At 43.7% G+C, this 21,278-nt stretch overlaps 1 protein-coding gene across 1 annotated transcript in view; it reads right to left on the bottom strand.

The window, feature by feature from the left end:
* Nucleotides 1-21,278, bottom strand: part of LOC126281222 (O-acyltransferase like protein-like) — a 289,646-nt gene that overhangs the window by 31,221 nt on the left and 237,147 nt on the right. The window contains exons 8-10 of the mRNA XM_049979974.1: nt 19,810-19,994; nt 6,645-6,792; nt 331-514 (exon numbers count right to left, since the gene is read on the bottom strand). Of these exons, the coding sequence (XP_049835931.1) occupies nt 331-514; nt 6,645-6,792; nt 19,810-19,994 (517 nt within the window). The remainder of the gene's footprint in view (nt 1-330; nt 515-6,644; nt 6,793-19,809; nt 19,995-21,278) is intronic.

Below are 21,278 nucleotides of genomic sequence, written 5' to 3'. Positions count from 1 at the left end.
GAAAAAAGACACATTACTGTTTAGTTACACTAAGGGTGATTAATCACTGGAAAGACGAACAAAATGTAGCAAGCAGATGCCAGACTGAGATCAATTGGAAAACAAGCCTAAGGAAATGTAAGTTATCCAGGAACGATTATGAAGTATATCTCGTTGGTGTGGAGTCCTCTCCAGGTAAGACTTAAAGACCGGAGAAATAGACTATCGAGAGACAGGGACATGTAGTAAGAGATAGAGAGCGTCACAAATCACCTTCCGTTTAACATTTTGAACTGGGTATGACGTAAAGTCAGACAAATTCCAGCTCTTAACTGTTTGTAGGCCACTCACCAGCTTGTCCCATGGCACATGCAGTGATGAGCATGCCGACGCCAACAGCGTAGACAGGTCTGTGCAGACCGGCGTAGACAGCGGCCATCCACGGCGGCAGCGATAGCGCCGGCTGGTACAGCAGCCAACCCACGGAAACCACCCCCAGAGAGGATAGCATTGTCAGTGGGTACAGGGACAGTACCTGCAGAAACACATATTGCTTTCAGTGTAGGAGCAAGTGTAGTGCAAGGACAGGTCTGTGCAGCCTGGCAGGTTAATCCCAAACTGGTACAGCATCCAGCGTTAGATACTGTCCCAAAGTGAGAACACCAACGCCACCTAGTACCATTATAGTGCCTCCACCAGCGCATGTGAACGTCACGGCAGCTCAGCCTCAACATTGGTGAAGGGTCAGTACAGAAGGGACGCATGTGAAAGGTCAGGGCCGACCGCGGTGGTCTCGCGGTTCTAGGCGCGCAGTCCGGAACCGTGGGACTGCTACGGTCGCAGGTTCGAATCCTGCCTCGGGCATGGATGTGTGTGATGTCCTTAGGTTAGTTAGGTTTAAGTAGTTCTAAGTTCTAGGGGACTACTGACCACAGCAGTTGAGTCCCATAGTGCTCAGAGCCATTTGAACAATTTTTTTGAAAGGTTAGGTTGATGCCTGTAATGCACAACACAAGTTTGTTGGCCTGTGTGGGCAATGGAAACCTAAGACAACAGCAGCTTTAGCCTCACGTGGTACAAAAGCTGGCCTATAGATAGAAACCAATTAGGGATGGCACCTGGAACCTCCAATAACATACACGGCTGTTGGGGAACGACAACAGTGTTAGCAGTAAAGATAGCCTGGTATAGGCTGGCGTTGGTAGCAGTGACCCATGGGGCAGGCTGGAACAACAACTAGCTGGCACATACCAATCTGCTTTAGGACAGAAGCACCAGTGAATACCATGACAACACTTACAAGGACGACATGGCTGGAAGAGCAGGCTGGCATCAGCAGTGGAGACATGTCTGTGCAGACTAGTGTGTGAAACGTTTTCCCAAGTTGGCATTTTAGCCCACGCTGGTTCAGCAGCAAATTTTCAGACACTGATTTAGGACAGCATCGCCAGTGGGCACCAGTTAAGTCCTGGAGAAAGGTACACATTTCTTACAGCAAGCCGATGCCAGCGATGAACATTATTTGCAGCACCTTACTACAGCATCAGTTCTAGCACCAGCTTGAACAGCAATCAGCCTGCGGATATCCCTTCCAATGAGGACAACAGCGCCAGTAGGTTCCAGGATATCACCTTCTGAAATGCAGATATCTGGCTGAGTAAATCGATGACGGTGATGATCAGAGGCCGATGTCAGCAGCAACAATGCGTGACAGCAGCGATTGTAGCCCCAGCCGGTACAACAACCTGCATGCAGAGACCGCCTCCAATGAGGACAGCGTCGCCAGCAGCACTTCTTCAATAAAACAGTTACTCTTCAAAGTAGGACTACTGGTTTTCAGAACAGGACTATATCAGTCGCACAGACAGGCCAGTGGAAGCTGGCAATGACAGCAGCCTATTCAGCTGAAGCTGGTACCACAGACAGCCAACAGATATGAACTCCATTTAAGACAGAGTCAATGGGTTGCAGAACAGTACCTGTTAGTGCATGGGTAGCAGAGCAGATGTGTAAAATGGCTTTGGGAACTTCAGCTGCAGCTAGTACTGCAGTAAGCTTACGGATATCACTGATTTATCTCCGCAAGATATCACGATAAAAATACGTACATTTGTCATGGCAAGCTAATGACAGCAATGATGACACAGATCTCTCTCAGGCTGGTGTCATCAACATCCCATGACTGCACCAACTCTAGTCCTAGACGGTACTGCATCCAGCTGGCAACCACCAGCACCATTAAGGATAGCAACGCCAGCGGGTATCGGGGCAGCATGTGCTAGCACTTACGTATGGCTATCTTACCAAGACAATGACAGTAGAGAAGCCAATGATAGTAGGGAAGACAGAGTTGGAAGGCAGCCACAGGCAACAGTATCAAGGTGCCAGGGCAGCCAGTGTGTGGGTATTTACCCCGTAAAGGACAGCAACGCCTGTGGGTACCAGAGCAGCACATCTCTGCAGGCCAGCGTTGGCACTACACCTCCTTGTTGCAACTCCAATGTCAGCTGGTACGGCAGCTATTCTGCAGATACCCATCCTTATTTAGGATAGCAGCGTGAGACACTACCAGGATCGTAGCTAGAAGCACACACTTGGCTGTCAGAGAAGACTGATGCAAGCAGCGAAAATATGTCTGACTGGCAAATATATTCATTTGGTTCCCCATAGTCAGCTGTAGCCTTAGTTGCAAACAGTGCGCATATATCAGCTACTGTGAGGTCAGTAGCACAAACAAATTCCAGGTTAGTATCAGCTAGTACACAAAAGATGAGCAGAGGTGCACAAATCACCTAACTAACGCCACTGCAAGTCATCAGCCTTTATCCTGGTGATTTCTCTTGGTGTCTGTATCAGTTATTTACTGAAAGTTTTAATACCATAATACACGAAGTGTTTTAGAAGATGAGTGAAAAGACAAATTGAAGCTTAAATATTAGGTTTGTAAACCACAACAAACGATGTTACGAACGAAAGTATGGGCTTTATACCGGTATCATTTACATAATCACTATCAACAAAGAGAGATATGTTCATGTATCTACTCATAACGAGGGTTGTGATACAAAGTGCGTAGAAAGTAACAGAAGTTTCAAACTAAATCGCCAGACGAGGTGGTTCAGCAGCTGGAACGCAGGAGAGGAATTCGTGTTCGTGGTACTCAGAATCCAAACTGCTCATTCTGATTTTGATTTGTTGTTGTTCCATTAATTGAACTGTCACCAAGGTCGAATGGTAATTTTGAATAATGTACAGTCAAGTTCTGTTCCCCTTCTTTCTCTATTTAACCAATTGATTTGACACTAATGACTTCATCGTCGATGGACTCAGTCCTAATCTTACTTCCTTGTATTTCTTCCTACCTTTCTGCGGCCAGGATCATTTCTTAACGGCAGAACAGAGATTTCGAAGGATTCATCTTTAGTGGTCACTTGAATCCTCGATATTATTACCTGAAGTTATGCGGGGGACTGCTTACATATCAGTTTTTGACAGACAACAGTTACATACATGTCTGTCTTGCCTAACTAACTTGCACTTTCCGGTAGGCACAACAGGAATGTGCAAGAACACATTGCACATATGGCCAGTTGTACATTCAGTCATCTTGAAAAAATATTAACAGGATCAGAATTTCGAGATTCATGTGTTCTATAAAAGACAGGAAAACCGAAATATCTAGTAACTTGTGTAGGCTCACGTGATAACCTGATATCACTCTTCTAAAATGAAGCGTTGTCAAAGTCAAATGATTACAACCGTGGAATGTATAGAGAGGTCATATGATTCGTAAAACTGGGAACAAGTCAACAGCAAGGGAGAAACCCCCCATTAGATAATTCGTCGACGTTCATGCAAAATAAAGTAAATATTCGAACTGGTTGCAGGACAATTTTCCCGATTTAGTGCTCTTCCACTGTGCTCAGATGAAAGGACGACATGGAGCGCATTGCTTTGTTACGAATGCATAGTTAATCTTTGTTCCATTTTCCTTTTCTCTGTAGAAAATAATGTTTGCGAATTCGAATGAATATGAGTGTAACATTTATGGCAGTGTCTCTCAGCAGGAAGAGGCGCTTTAAGTGGAAGATAATGCCTTACGACATGGTGTAAATTCCAACAATAGCGTGTCAACGAATAATAAGAAACACTAGTCCTGGAAGGAGGTCATAGTAGAAATAACTGACCTGCGCGTCGGCGTTTAGCCTTACACGAACTGAGTTGTCGAAATGTAAAAGAAACACATAGGAACGATAGAAGGAGGAAGACAGAAAAAATTTTGTGGCTTCGACGTGTAGAAGGCCCTGAGGGACAAGTTCAGATACCTAATTGGAAAGGTTCTCTTTCTACAAGACGCAGTGGTACTTTTCCACTGCTGATGTGTGGGAATTGAGTCCTATGTATATCACTTCAGTGTAGGTGATTATGATGAGTCGTGTTTGTATTGTCGTTGACGACGAGAGTACCGTCATGCAGGTTTCTTGTACCGAAGAGTACCAATGGAGCTCAACAACACCACGCGATGGATAGAACACCATCAATTCCCTTACTTCCCTTCACTGCATGAGACGTTGTGGAAAGGTTTAGAATGTGACTCTTCTAATGGAACGACGTCTGGGATTTATGGAATGTGATCTGTCAGATCATATCCACATCCTCCCCGCAACCTCCTCTCCACCCCTGCCCCCGCCGCTTTCCCCCACCCCTACCCCTTCACCTTTCCAAACGCTGGGGATTAAAAGTTTTCTTCCACCACGATTAGAAGCGACTATGTCCCAGTCAAACACCACCGAATAAAATGCGTTATTGACCTCTTCTTTTAACTTTTTAAGTGGGGTCTCCTTCGTGTCCTACAGCCCGTTCTTACTCGCGTCATTGTATCACGTTCTCCGGAGTAAGTAATTTGTATTTTTGGGAGTTGCTCCACAGTATTTACCATCTGTGATGTCGATGCGGCTGTAAAGAAAAATGAAGTTGACCGAAAATTAGCGTCGTACTTGAGGGAAATATATTGTTTTGTAACATACAATGAAATAAAGAAAAATATGTCCTTTTTACTCTCACACCCAAAATGAAATTTCTTCTCCAAAAAACCAAAACAAAAGTGCTTGTCTATACCTTGGATCTTCTTCTTAACGGACTGGAAAAGAATACTCTCTGAAAGATATAAGCTTCACTTGAAAATCCAGATGTTCTTCCTAAGTGAAAGAAAATTCTTCATCCAAACACTAAAAATGAAATGTATTTTTCCCGACCGCTAAAAGTAGCGTTTCATGTAATTAAATATCTTCTCTCAACTTAAGTGTAAAGTCTGCGGGAAACTGAGATTCCTCGTCCGAGAGCCTGAAAAGTCAGTTTTCCAGTATTATTACTATTTGAAGATAAAGCGATAGAATGAAGGTATGTTGATAAGAAATACACTATGTCATCGATAGTATCCGGACACCTGTTAGTGGACGTTAATATGACGTGTGTCCACACGTCTCATTTATGACTACGTGGACTCTCCTGCGGACAATTTCAATGAAGTTTCCGAATGTTTGTAGAGGAATGGTATCTCATTCCGCTTCAAGAGCCTAAACGAGATAAAGCAGTGATGTTTGCCGCTAGGGGTTTGGAGCGAAGTCAACGTTCTGACCTATCCCACGTTTTGACCTAACCGAAAACTGTTCCATTTCGTTGGGAATGGGAATCTGGGCAGGCCAATCCATATCAGAAATGTTACTTTCCACTGCCTCACAAATGCTACTTTATGGCTCGCGGCCTTGCCACAGTTCCTAATTTTTCCTCCACTATACGTGGAGCACAATTCTGTAAACTGTATTCATATCGTTCCACAGTTAGCGTTTCCTTAAGGAGATCAAACTCCAATCACGAGAAATAGTCCCATTCCGTAACACCACATCCTCCGCACTTCGCTGCTGTTGGCACTACACATGGTGGCCGGTAACGAGTAAGCCAAACCCAAACGCTTCCACTGGATCTCCACAGGGTACAGAGTGAATCGTCACACCAGTTCACAGTCCCGTGGAGTCTCTCTTCTCACCGCCTCGAGCGTGGCTTAGGACTGACTCCAGGAATGTGAGGCTTAGGGAGAGCTGCTCGACCATAGTACTCTATTCCTTTCAACTCCCTAAGCACAGTGATTGTGCTAGCTGAGATGGTGGTAACACTTTGGAGCTCAACAGTGATTTCTTCCGCTCATTTTATGCGATATTTTTATCATCACCCTTAGCGGTACTGGACGGTCCCTGTCCGACACCACCACAGTGAAGCTAGGGTTCTTGTATGGTTCGGCCTCCCCTGGGCACTCCTCGGGAACGTCTCATAGAAAACGAGTGAAGCCCCAATGATTTCATGATAGAGTATTTATGGTGTACGCGTACGTGGAGAAAGTGTTTGCGCAGCAATAGCCGACATAGTGTAACTGAGGCGGAATAAGGGGAACCAGTCCGCATTCGCCGAGGCACATGGAAAACCGCTTTAAAAGCCATACACAGACTGGCCAGCACACCGCACCTCCGCCAGGCGGATTCGCGCAGGAGACCGGCACGCCTTGGGTTGCAGCGCGTTAGACCGCGCGGCTAGCCGTGCGAGGGTGAAGGTAGGTACTCCACGACGGGGTAGAATAGAAGCCGTTGACAGCGTGACGTCAGAATACTCACGGCAGGCGGCGACTCCCGCTCCTTGGAGGCCCTGAGTCGGTACAGCCAGCAGCCGAACAGCAGGCCCACCACGAAGGCGCCAGCGCGGCAGTGCGTCGTCACGTATGCCTCCAGGTACGTGCGTGTGGTCGTGTTGTTGCCCAGAGTCCTGTGGGAACGCCAACAAGGGTCCTCTGATCGCGTGTGTCTCGCGGGATGGTGCTCACACTCTGTGCTCAGTTGTCGACACATACGAGAACGATTAAATAATTACACTGCAGTGAATAGAAACGAAACGAAAAAATTACTAATTTTGTGACACATTTCCCCTCTAGGGATACAGAACTATCACGCGAGTCTATCTCTCGTTCTACACCTCGAAATAATAAGAACAGTAAGGTCTCTGCCCACGGACCGTATATTCGAACGTCAGCGTTGAGAGTGCCGAGATCAACATATTGTTGAATGCTGGGAAACGATGTGGTTTGTGAACGCAGTAGGTGTATCTCACTGTGGTGTATGCCGCCATAGCGCGCTCCAGTTATGGGCTGTATCTGGTTCGCAAATTACTCAGTTTGTTTCCGAAATGGAAGAGCGTAAAATACCTGCGTTAGCTCTATTGACACGCAGCCAGAGGTGACCCACGGAAAAGAAACGCTTTTCAAAGTCAACCAGAAAAATAGAATCGCCAAAATCGTTAATATAGACAGAAGAATAGCTAGAACATGCATAAATAAAAAAATAAAAAAATACCGAAGTTGGCTGATAGTGCGAACTGCAGCCCCTTACAGATACTATACGGAAAAAAAAGAGTTTTTTTCTTTCACGTTATGAGGATACCAGAAAGCAGTTTATCTAGAAAAATTATAGAGAAGCTTTGGAACATGGAGAAATAAGTGTGTTGCATAAAGGAAATCAGTGAGAATATGAAAGAGTTGGAATTAATCCTAGACCATTTGAAAAGCAAGACAGATAATTTAAAAAAAACTAAGAAACATAAATATAAGATTTAAACCAATAAGAAGAGTATTTATTGATGAGGAAAGACAGATAAGATCAGGACGAATTAAGAGATACTGGGCAGTCCAGAAAGAAATCCTATTGATGATGACTTGAAAATGTTTGACTCGAGTGATCCAATGAGGCCGTAAAAGTAGAAAAAGAAGAAAATGCACATTTCGTAAATTGCCAGTGTGCTAGTTATGTTGTTCTGTCTGCAGTACACATAAATAAGAACTTTAATATCTATGAACATGTTGTGAGATTCAAGTGGCTCTAAGCACTATGGGACGTAACATCTGAGGTCATCAGTCTCCTAGACTTGGTTCAAATGGCTCTGAGCACTATGGGCCTTAACATCTGTGGTCATCAGTCCCCTAGAAATTAGAACTACTTGAAGCTAACTAACCTAAGGACATCACACACATCCTTGCCCGAGGCAGGACTCGAACCTGCGACCGTAGCAGCCGCTCGATTCCGAACGGAAGTGCCTAGAACCGCTCGGTTACAGCGGCCGACGAATATGTTGTAAGCCTGCCGCGGTAGTCTCGCGGTTAAGGCGCTCAGTCCGAAACCGCGTGACTGCTACGGTCGCAGGTTCGAATCCTGCCTCGGGCATGGATGTGTCTGATGTCCTTAGGTTAGTTAGGTTTAAGTAGTTCTAATTTCTAGGGGACTGATGACCACAGATGTTAAGGCCCATAGTGCTCAGACCCATCTGAACCAATATGTTGTAAGACAAAACAGAAAGTTCCATATATAGTCAGTAAGGGCATCAGATTACAAAATTTCCATTACAGTTAGTGTCATATAGATTTAGAATTGTCTTCGATATAAAGTAAAAATTATTTCATCATTCTCACTTTTATAGGAAAATAATAGGGTCATTCTTACTATATCCCTGTTTCTTTTCAGTAGCAGATTCTTTAGAATATGTCAAATACAAAACTAAACAAGAAAGTCCATAACATCTTATTTGCAAGTAATGTAATCTCTCTTGTAAATAAAACCAGACGAGAGAGAGAGAGAGAGAGAGAGAGAGAGAGAGAGACAAAGTACACTTATATTTACATAACATCGAATATTACAGAATATACATGTATTAAAATAATAAGAAAGAATCACAATCTATTAGAAAACACGAAGGTGAGTAAAGAAATTTGAATGTAGTGGAGCGCGAACCTGTAAAGGAGCACGCACTGGTTGTAACTCCGCGTCTCTAGTTATTATGCTACACTGAAGTTCCATGTGATGTGACATTGACTTGAATGTTAGTATCTTCTTCAGGTTTTAATCAAAGAAATGTTACTAATTTACATGCAACTATGACAAATCGTAGGAACAAATATGTTTTTTTTATTGATCTTCAAAAATGGTTCAAATGGCTCTCAGCACTATGCGACTTAATTTCTGAGGTCATCAGTCGCCTAGAACTTAGAACTAATTGAATCTAACTAAACTAAGGACATCACACACATCCATGCCCTAGACAGGATTCGAACCTGCGACCGTAGCGGTCGCTCGGTTCCAGACCGTAGCGCCTAGGACCGCACTGCCACTCCGGCCGGCGATTGATCTTCAATACACCTTTGTCTTGAAACAGCATACTTTCATAGCACGCAAGTTACAGTTCGAAAATTGTTGGTCCAAATTCAAACGATCGTTCCAAATATCTGTCATGCACGATGCGCTCTATACGTTCGGAAACTCCACAACGTGCTTTTTCCAAATTATGACGCCAGATATTTGGCACGCTCAATTTCGACGTTCGAATGTGTGGTCCCTGTGCCGACGCCTTGAAAGCTTCCCAATATAGGTGGACAGTCATCTGTTATTAGGCTTCGTTCACGCCATGTATCCATGCACGCATCTATGAACAAATGAGTCTCAAAGAACAGCCATCTTCGGATGGGAACCGTCAGGCATGTCTTAAGTAAGTCCCCTAAACTCTGAGGTGATCGAGTCAACAGAAATGTTCGGCAGGCAGAATCGGAAAGAGAAATCCTTGTGATGAGTTATTAAAAACAGCATAGCACGTTCTTCCGCTCAGTTCGGTTTGGTATAGATGCCGTGTCTCGTGATAAGGAAATGAGGGCATTGAAACGTCCACCTTCTGGATTATATTTATATGGTTATTCACTTCCACTAAATTGCATAATGGCGCTTTGTGGAACATCATGTTGGTTTACCCGAGATACTTTGCAGTCCTATTATACCAGGACAATTTTTGTTCTTCAGTCGAGTTCACAGATTCGTTAGAGCAAGTACGAATCAGTACTCAGTTTATTTACAATTATCCGGGTCTCCAAGAGGTCTCAATGCTTTTACACCCCTTAAATAAAATAATGGATGTTAATGTGAATATAATAGGTTGATTTTCTTTTCTTTTGTATTTGTATGGTCATGTAAAATCAAGTGATCCGTTGAAGGATCACTTTAGGTGAAATATGTCTCTTGAATTCATTTTAAGAACGCTAGGTATTCAGTATTCATGTCATTTGGAATATTTACGGAATTATTTTCAGTTCCGTGATCTTTATTCAGCCATGACACATGTTTGATTAAGAACAAAATTCTCGTATGAGCTACATTTTGCTTTCACTATATTTCGAAAAGAGAGACAATATACTGCATTCAGCATTGATGGTGCTTAGTACTTTTAATTAGCAGTAAAACTTCAAGAGATGTGGTTTAGGGACACTAGCTCTAACATTTTCACTATGATAGGTGTTGAAGAATACAGAGGGCAAACGCAGTTGAATGTACGAACGGCAGCTATAAGATGTAATTGACAGACAATAATTATTTGGCTAGTTATAGCAATGTTCCTTTTCCCTAGGAAATCCAAAACAACGTCTACTCAGCTATGAGTCAGATTTCATATGAAAGGGAATGTTTCAAAGCAATGAAGTCTCTTCTGATAAAGCATATTTTCTACTAGAGAGCCATTTCATAATTTTGTGGAACAAGGACAAAACCAGGGAACTAGGTTGTGTGGATACGGAATCTGTGGCAGTGATTTAGAACACAATCCACGCAGTTCTGGTGCGACGATTCCAAGAGAACATGTGTCGTCGTGGTGAAACAGCACTTCTTTCTTCCCTAAATGGATTCACATCTCCTTTAGCCTCTTATCTATGTGGTACTACATCCAGCTTTAATATTCTCTAGTTATTTGTTTTTACGAAACAAATAACAAAGTAGAGCATTTCATTACTTTCATTCACCTTTAGGCGTCGCCATTCCATTCATTTCATGAGCGTATTGTCATCGTAATATGTCTCTGGAGAGAACTGAAATGCCATTATTTGAGAATTCTTCATATCACCATTCCTTCAATCTCACTAGATTCATATTCCCTTCACATATAGATGCAATTGCAATTATAATGATAGGGAAAATCTGTTTTTGCACCCGGCTAACTACAAAGAAGTTCAGAGTTCTGCGATCGCACAGTTTTTCTGTTTTAAGAAAGATAGAAACGTAACAAATTTCTAAGCGTCTTATGATCTAACGCCAGTACTTTCAGACAGGGTTTTGTGTAACTGACATTGCATTATTAATCCTGAATGACATTTTATCCAAATTTCTAGCAGTCGTCAATATCTATGGAGGAGAAATGTTACAGGAAAAAGTATTAACAGGTAATAGTTATTTACTAGCCAGCAATTTCCAAAGAACCATTACAGATTTCTGTCTCCTCGTAGATACTGTTTTACCCTTAATTATTATAACATATAGTAATTTCCTTGTTTTTTGAGTTTAATCTTTCACTGGAATTCTTTGGGTCTTTTGATCAGTGGCTTGACAGTCGTGAATTTAAGAATTCTAATTACGATTTAGTACGATAATGTACGAGGGCTGGAACTTAAATATTGGCAACTGTTTATTCACAACCGATACAGAAGAGTTGCGTGTTGTCACCTGTTACCATCCTTCAAAGTAGTCATCAACGTTATGTTGAACCCGTTGCCAGAAATGTGGAAGGCGTAGTATACCGTTAGCAGAGCCTGTTCTGTTGATGTTGCGAACGGAGCGGTCTACTATTGCCTGTCGAATATCTGGAACAGTTCTGAAGCGAATGCCACGAAGTGGTTCCTTCACCTTCGGAATCAAATCAAAGTCACAGGGACTCAAGTCCAGGGAGTATGGTGGATGGTGCAGTACTTTCCAGTCACATCGACTGAACAGAGCAGCCTCAGCTTGCACTGTATGCGCCCGTGCATTGTCGTGCATGATGGGTGGGTTGCGCAGAAAGTGTCGCCGCTTCTTTCACAAAGCTGGTTGTAGGTGATGCTCGAAAAACGAAAACGAACAGTAATACGACTTAAGTCCTTGTGACTCTGCTAATGGTATACTACGCCTTCCACATTGCTGGCAACGGATTCTACACAACGCTGGTGACTATTTGGAAGGACAGTAACAGGTGCAAACATGTAACTCTTTTGTATCGGTTGTGAATAAATAGTTGCCACTATTTAAGTTCCAACCCTCGTAGGACCATGCTTAACAAGTAGGAATTCAAAAAGGATTGATGATTATACAGTGACAAAAGTAAAGAGACGAATGTCCTAGTTATTGGAGACTGAAAATGTTTGACACGTTTGTATTTCATACTTGCAGACAATTTAACGATGCTACACGTACAGTATAATTCAACCAATCTGTTCACTTCAGTTATGCCCAGAACCATTTAAGATATAGCAATTCTGTTTCCACCTACATGAATTGAGAAAAGTCGTCTCTATAAATTGTATACTCTCATTTCATAAGTGTATTAATTACGTTAAAGAGACACCGGTACCAACTTAATTTATTCAAGCGGAACAATAAAAGTTTCGACTAGTCCCGGCGGAAGTTCGAGTCCTCCCTCGGGCATGGGTGTCTGTGTTTGTCCTTAGGATAATTTAGGTTAAGTAGTGTGTAAGCTTAGGGACTGCTGACCTTAGCAGTTAAGTCCCATAAGATTTCACTCACATTTGAACAATAATAGTGTCTGCTACTAGTATCGTATAGTGAGCGATCAAAAAGTTTTCCTTCGAAGGCAGTACAGTCCAGAATCGTTACTGCAATCACACAGAAATGCCGTGAACATTTATACCATCATTCCACCGACGCACTACGTTGAAAATATCCGTTAGGTGAAACACCGTCTCCCTCTGCGTGAACAGTGCGTGGCTGTCAGCTCCACATCATCGTCCCACAGGAATCGTCAACCCTCGAGAGCCTTTCTTAAGGGACCGAAGTCGTGATAATCGCGTGGAAATAGAGCTGGGCTGGAGGGTGCGTGCTCGAGTGTCTTCCACTTGAGGTGGCATAACTCGTTATCATGAAGCGTTATCATGAAGCAGCAGGAAAACTGTGGGTTTCAACAGACATGCTACCCCATATACATTCTTCTCTGAATATGTACAGGTGTCTGTGCTTCAGCAGCCAAAACAACGGTAGCAGAACGTTGGCCTGTTTGGCCGTATTTGGTAATAACTTCACCACAGCTCACGTTTCCGCATTTAACGCACGCACCAGGAAAGGATACGATTTCCACACTAATCCCTTAACGGTGGTTATATACTAGCACCGTAGTCGCACTGCGCTGCGTATATGCTGCAACGGATCCCTCAAAGGGAAACTTCTTGATGGGCCCTTGTAGTCCTAAAACGGACAATTCCAGCATTGTTAAAATCGCCAAAATTTGGCCAGCAGTTTCGGAGAAATTACCATATTCAGAACTAGGGAATTCTCGGATTTGAAAATTAAATCAGTTGCTTTATTGTGCGGGAATTTGTCTTGTTACAAGAGATTTTCGCGTCGGACTGATAGGGCGCTCCAGCTTATCGCAGCTAATAGTACTTACAAAAGTGGAATAGTGGAGAAACGTTTAGCTAAAAGCTGAAGCTACTCACTTTTGTCTACATGAGTATGGGCTGACACACCAACTGAAGTCAAAATACTCGCATTTAAGAATGATTCAATAGTTGTCTACGGCAGCAGTTATGCTCTTGTTTTTGCTGCAATCTTGCGTAAAAGATGATCTCTCGTTAAAAATTAAATCGATTTGTGAAAAACGGAATTGCAATATAAAGACAGTAAATAACTTCGCATCATGAGTTTGATGTAAGGTGCACGTGTACATTTCAGAATTACTTCAGCAAAAAAAAAAAAAAAAAAAAAAAAAAAAAAAAAAAAAAAAAGGAGAAGTTTGCACGAACATTTTTCTTTACGTCATCAAGTGTTCGATATGCACACCCTCTATTGCAAACTACGTTTGTCGTCACTGGTGCAAGGCAAGAAACATTTTTTTTTACACGCACTTAACAATGCATCTTTGAGTATAGGCTACCCCACAGCGATAACTCCAATGGTGTCAGATCAGGCGAACGTTTTGACCAACTGGGATGCCCTCACGCCGTAGCGAGCGTGCAGTAAAAAGCTAGATGAGCGTTTCCTAGCCACAAGGGAATAGTGAGTCGTGCATCCATCCTGATGGTGCCACATACATCTGCGTATTTGAAGTGGTGCCTCTTCTTTAGCAGAGCCGGTAGCATTTCTATGAGAAATTGTACATATTTTTTACCCGTTAGCATTTATTCACTAAAATAAGAACCAGTCGCTTAGTCTCCAATAACACCGCACAAAAAAAATTAAAATTTTTGTGGCACAATAATGCGTATCAGTTACCTTCAGTTTCATGACTTGTGTAAAGGTCGTTTCATCGGTAAATAACATTCTTTGAAAAAATGACCTATTGTTCTGATGTCAAACCAGAACCAAGACGTAGAATTCCTTGCGACTTTTGCAGTCTTGCTGGTTAATCTGTTGGTGAAGCGTCACATGACAAGGACTGAAGGTATTTGCTCGCAAATGGCAAAAAATGCTGCGCTTACTTATTCTAGAGGCATTTCAAATTGTCCAGAACTAACGTGAGGATTACGAGCAACAGCTGCCGTATTACATACTTCGTTCGTTCTGCACGTTACTGTCTTCCTACTAACCACAGTGTAGAATTCCAGTTTCCTTCCAATAACAGCTTTTGCGTATTTGATAAACTATCATACTTGTTGGATACCTTTGAGCCTACTAGCTATCCGTTCTCTTCTCGTTCCTTCTGCATTCATCGTACAGAAGTAGCATATCTAATTTCACATCGTTTGCAATTTGTATTTTTTTGAAAATAACCAGTACTCCAGTCGTGAAGGACACAGGAAGAATAAAAACTATGTTTGCACTCTGCCCGTTTTTATACCGATACCGCGGCCGTGGCACAGTCTGTTTCCTCCTTATTCGACGTAACATATTTCCTTATCCGGGTATGAGGTCATGAACTTGCGCAAAAGACAGAAATCAGTTTCATGTTTAAAATGATAAATCCTAAGCTATAAATACGGTAATTGCTTCGTAAATAACAAACAGATTTGGAAGAATGGAACGTCGTTGAATTCATCTCCTTTAGAAGTATAGTACTAACAGCAGAAATTACTATAGTACTACTGAAAAAGCGAAGTCTTCCTCACAATTCATGCTCCAGATAATTTGAGATGAACAGCTTGTCGTAATCACACTGTATATTGAGTAGCGAAAAGTGTGGTTGAATAATACTACCATGATTCTCAGTGAATGTTCATCAAGATGAACAGTGATCTGTGCAAAGAACTGTTATTACAGTATGTATTCCGTCACATACTGACAGTTACTCTTTAATAACTCCATTACAGGTTGCACATGTGCGTAGCTACTCTGAAATTGACAGTGAAAAATAAACGGTTGTGTGGTTGTGCGTTAATCCTGATTTTCCGCGAATGAACTTCAGAATAATTTTGAATTTTGAACAATTATCAGCAAAGTGTGAGCGCCAACACAATCCAACGATTACGGAGAGGATGGCCACTATTCTGTCATCCTGATGTTTATCTGAATTGCCCATATTTTCAGCAGTGCAGAAGGATGCAAGAAAACAGCTAAAGAACCGAAAACACTCGTACTCCTTTCCCTTCTTCTACTCCTTATCCTTATCCTAGTCGTTATCCTTATAGCCTTATAACCTTATATGGTCATATCCATATCCTTATTCTTCTTCTTAAGTCTTCAACCATCACGTTGATTAGCAGCAGTTCGCCATGCACTTCTGTTTTAGCGTTCCTCTTGAGAGTGGTGTAGGCGGTGCAGTTGGTATTCTCCTCGATCTGGTTGGTGTATCCTAGTCTTGGACTGTTTACTGCTTCTTGTATTTTTCTCTTCTACTGTCCCTTCAACGACACGGTTAATGATAGACCCAAGAGTACTTCCCGTGTTCGATTAGCCTCAGGAGACAAGGCTTCTCTTCCTCCACTGCATGGGACACCTCTTCGTTTGATATCTTGTCCATCCAGGAAATCTTGAACATTATGTAGTAACACAACATCTCGAAGGCTGTTATTTTATGTTTTTCTTCTTGTTGGGGTGTCCATGATTCACTTGCATGTTGCAGCACACTTCAAAGAAACTGAGGATTCTCCTCAGATGTTTGTCTCTACTGCTGGATATGTAAAGGTTCCTCCTCTTGTTAAAAGCAGCTATTCTTTTGCTTGGTGGATTCGACTTGCAGTATCTTTCCCTGACTTTCCGTCTGATGTAATTTTACGGTATTGGTAGACAGAGGATTGAACAGTCTCCAGTCACTGCTGTTACGTGAGCATTGAGCAACGGTGTTTAGTCTGCTCACCACAGAGATTTTTGTTTTACCTTCATTTATTTTCATATAATAGGAAGAGCTAATGGTGGTTTGCATGTGGGCTAGCATCGTTCCTAATTGTTTTGCATCTTCACTTACCATGCAATATTATCAGCAAATCTTAGCATGTCTATTTTTTGCAATGAGTTTTAATTCCTCCTGCAGTTAGTAGTTTCTCCCTAGCTTCATCTGAAGAACAGAGGGAAGAGTTAACAGGCCTCTCGTACACCCTACTTAGTAGCAGCTTCCCCTTTATGTTATCACAGCCACCTCTTACCTATAGAATCTTGCGTCGTCACACTATATGCTAATCTCTCTCAGCATCTTAAGAAGCTGTCACCAGTCTACCATGTTAAATGGTTTTTTTAAGTCGATAAAGGCAATATACGTCCTTAGTCTACATATTTTCATTCACTTCCTCATTCTCACTCTCAGTCTCCTTCTCCTTTCCCATTTTTCCTTTTCATTTTCGTTTTCTGTCCCTGTTCCAAAATGGTTAAATAGAAGTCTGTATGTATACATCAACATCTATATCTACATTTACATCTGCATAGATACTGCAAAAGCCACGTACTGTGCGTGTCGGAGGGTACCCTTCACCACTACTTGACATTTCCCTTCCTGTTCCACACTCAAACAGAGCGAGGGAAGAACGACTATCTATATGCCGCCGTATGAGCCGCAATTTCTCGTATCTTATCTTTGTAGCCCTTACGTGTAATGTATGTTGGCGGCAGTAGAATCGTTGGGCAGTCCGTTCAAATGCCGGTTATCTAAATTTTTTCAATAGTGCCGCCTTCCTCCAGGGAATCCCAGTTGAGTTCCTGTAGCATCTCCATTCACTTATCGGTAGTACGTCTGCCAGCCCGCCTCTGAATTGCTTAGATGTCTTACTTCAATACGACCTGGTACGGATCGCAAACACTGGAACAGTACTCTATCATAGGTCGCACCAGCGTCCTGTATTTGGTCTCCTTTATAGGTGAACCACTCTTTCCTAAAATTCTCCCAATAAACCGATGTCGACCATTCGCCTTCGCTACCACAGTTCTCACATGCTCGTTCCATTTCATATCGCTTTGCACCGTTACGCCCAGATGCTTAAACGACTTCACTGTGTCACACAGGACACTAGTAATACTGTATCCGAATACTAGAGGTTTGTTCTTCCTACACATCCGCATTAAATTACATTTTTTCCACATTTAGGCCTAGCTGCCATTCATCATACCAACCGGAAATTTTTTCTAAGGTCTTTTACTACAGTAACTCAACTTCGACACCTTACCGTACACCACAGCATCATTAGCAAACATCCACAGTTTGCTGCTCACCCTATCCGCCAAATCATTTATGTATATAGAGAACGACAGCGTGTCTTGTGTTCCACGCTTCCCTGGGGCACTCGTGACGATACCCTTGTTTCTAAAGAACACTCGCCGTAAAGCAGAACACAATGGGTTCTAAATGATAATTAACAGCTGACCCCATCGAGGTATATCAACAGCACCTGTCGGCAGCGGAGTATTTTAATTAATTATCATTCATTCGACAGAAGCTCATTCGATCTTCATATATACACTCCTGGAAATGGAAAAAAGAACACATTGACACCGGTGTGTCAGACCCATCATACTTGCTCCGGACACTGCGAGAGGGGACCGCACCGCCACTTCCCAACAAATTAAGGACACTGTTGCTCCTGGGGTATCGGCGAGGACCATTCGCAACCGTCTCCATGAAGCTGGGCTACGGTCCCGCACACCGTTAGGCCGTCTTTCGCTCACGCCCCAACATCGTGCAGCCCGCCTCCAGTGGTGTCGCGACAGGCGTGAATGGAGGGACGAACGGAGACGTGTCGTCTTCAGCGATGAGAGTCGCTTCTTCCTTGGTGGCAATGATGGTCGTATGCGTGTTTGGCACCGTGCAGGTGAGCGTCACAATCAGGACTGCATACGTCCGAGGCACACAGGTCCAACACCCGGCATCATGGTGTGGGGAGCGATCTCCTACACTGGCCGTACACCTCTGGTGATCGTCGAGGGGACACTGAATAGTGCACGGTACATCCAAACCGTCATCGAACCCATCGTTCTACCATTCCTAGACCGGCAAGGGAACTTGCTGTTCCAACAGGACAATGCACGTCCGCATGTATCCCGTGCCACCCAACGTGCTCTAGAAGGTGTAGGTCAACTACCCTGGCCAGCAAGATCTCCGGATCTGTCCCCCATTGAGCATCTTTGGGACTGGATGAAGCGTCGTCTCACGCGGTCTGCACGTCCAGCACGAATTCTGGTCCAACTGAGGCGCCAGGTGGAAATGGCATGGCAAGCCGTTCCACAGGACTACATCCAGCATCTCTACGATGGGAGAATAGCAGCCTGCATTGCTGCGAAAGGTGGATATACACTGTACTAGTGGCGACATTGTGCATGCTCTGTTGCCTGTGTCTATGTGCCTGTGGTTCTGTCAGTGTGATCATGTGATGTATCTGACCCCAGGAATGTGTCAATAAAGTTTCGTCTTCCTGGGACAATGAATTCACGGTGTTCTTATTTCAATTTCCAGGAGTGTATATTTAAAGGCTACCCAGCCATTGACCTTCGTCTGTGCGAATGCGCACTGGTTGCCCCAACTCTTACGGGAATCGTCACTTTAGTGTTCGCGAGTAATGAGTAGATGGGCAAATATATACGAGTATTAGCTACATTACGCATGTAGATTGTGGACAGTTCGGAATGTGAGTCTCACGGGAAGCGTGCACGGTATAAGTCCCTGCCGTCGCGCTATTCATTTGTGTCGTCGGTGGCTCAGATGTATCGAGCGTCTGCCATGTAAGCAGGAGATCCCTGGTTCGAATCCCGGTCGGGGCACACATGTTCATCTGTCCCCATGGAGGTATATCAACAACACCTGCCGGCAGCTGAGGGTTTTAATTAATTATCACTTATTCTAGAGAAGCTGCATGGTCATCAATGGTATCCGTTCTTTCGAGAACGGTTACTGTTTTCATATATACACTGGGTTCTATTATTTAAGAACTCTTCACGGCTCACGTGCCGCGCGGGATTAGCCGAGCTGTCGGGGGCGCTGCAGTCATGGACTGTGCGGCTGGTCCCGGCGGAGGTTCGAGTCCTCCCTCGGGCATGGGTGTGTGTGCTTGTCCTTAGGATAATTTAGGTTAAGTAGTGTGTAAGCCTAGGGACTGATGAGCCTAGCAGTTAAGTCTCATAAGATTTCACACACATTTTGAACGGCTCACCTGAGTTCTCCTCCTCTCCATTCATATCGCGCTATAAGGGACAGTAAAATGGAAGCGAGGCAGGTGGAGGAAGAGGGGGAGGTTAATCATTATGAAGAGTTCTGTAGACATATTTGTAGAAGTGACTGGAATTGTATACTGAGTAGGGCGGCACACTGCCTTTGGAACGCACTGGCAGGCTCTAGAGTCACTGCAGGAGGCTGTGCGGTACTTACGAGGGGTCCGGTATGAAGGTGGGGTCCAGCCCTCTGCAGAAGGTGACGGCGGCGGGAACGGCCGTGGCGAGCAGCAGAGCGGAGAGCCCGGCGGGAGCGCCGTAGCGGCGCACCGCCAGCAGCAGCCACGGCGCCAGGGCGAACAGCTGCATGTCCACCGACACGTACCACGACGGCTCCAGGCACTGGCGGACACACAGCTCACCTCAGAACTGTTCCCCTCCATATAAGAGACATATAAGAGACACTCAAATGAAAATGAGACAGATAGAGAAAAGCTAGTAAGCTATTTATTGTTTCAAATGTAATCGCCCTAACTGTTAACAGATTTATCCGTCAGACACGGTGGTCAACGCTATCGTGGAAAAATGTTTGCGGTTGCCTATGGAACCTTGTCTGTGGCCAGGCGCGCATCTCTCCGTCCGAAGCAAATCGACGGCCACGATTCTCTTTCTTCAGGGCTCAAAAAAGCATCGAAATCCTTTGTGAAGAGGTCATTAATCTATGGAGGATGTGTAAGGGCTTCCAAGCGAAACTTCTGGAACGTTGTCGGAACCACCTTGGCAATATTTCGGCGTGCATTTTGTCGGTGAATGGTTTCGGTCACTCTGCAGAACTTTCTCTGGGATGCTCTTATCCTCCATATAGTCCCGATCTCTCCCCAAGTGATTTCCATATTTGTGGAGCCCTAAAGTAAGATATTCGTGATCATCGGTTTGCTTCGGACGAGGAGGTGCATGCCTGGGCACAGAAAAGATTCCATAGGCAACCGCAAACATTTTCCCTTTAAGGCTTTAAGGCTTTCACCGTCTTGTTTCACAGTGGAAATATGCATTAACAGTTATATCGACTACTTTTAATGCAAAAAACCATTTACTTACTTTTTACCACATTTTTTTTTGGCAGAATCTCATATAGTAGCAAAAGTTGCATTTCATTTTTCCAGATTAGTCTCCAAACTGTAGTCCAATTTAAAGTAAGCGGCATATGAATGTTAGGCGTGTGGATCGCGCCCGCCACTAATACAGTAATGATGGGAGCCTGGCACTAACGGCTCCCTAGGGTGTGCCCGCTTCCGCTGCCCACGATGTACACTTATGCAATAGGTTAATTAAATTTCGGAGCTTAAATATCTACGAAACTACAAAAAAGAAGCTGATGAGTGACATATTTTATTCGAAATCAGTGAAGTACAACGCGTATTTTCTCGTTTTAAGGAGCATTATTTTGACATTAGTGACTCCCCATTTTCAGGAACACCGTGACGAGCTGTGATCATTCCACCATCGTGCGACATTTGCAGGCAACACGGAAGGTTCAGTAACAAGGTGCATGTTCCAAGCGAAAATCACCAAAAGCAGCGGGTGGCCGTATGTGCATCCCTGCTTGGTCGTCATCAGTTGGCTCGTGAATAACACCAACCATTCATATCCTGTATTGCTACAGGTGACAAGAAATGGTTTCTTTAT

The sequence above is a fragment of the Schistocerca gregaria genome, chromosome 7 (genome assembly GCF_023897955.1).
Source record: "Schistocerca gregaria isolate iqSchGreg1 chromosome 7, iqSchGreg1.2, whole genome shotgun sequence".
Classification (NCBI taxonomy): domain Eukaryota; kingdom Metazoa; phylum Arthropoda; class Insecta; order Orthoptera; family Acrididae; genus Schistocerca; species Schistocerca gregaria.
Note: the sequence above shows the minus strand (reverse complement) of the source record. Positions and strands in the feature narration are given on the sequence as shown.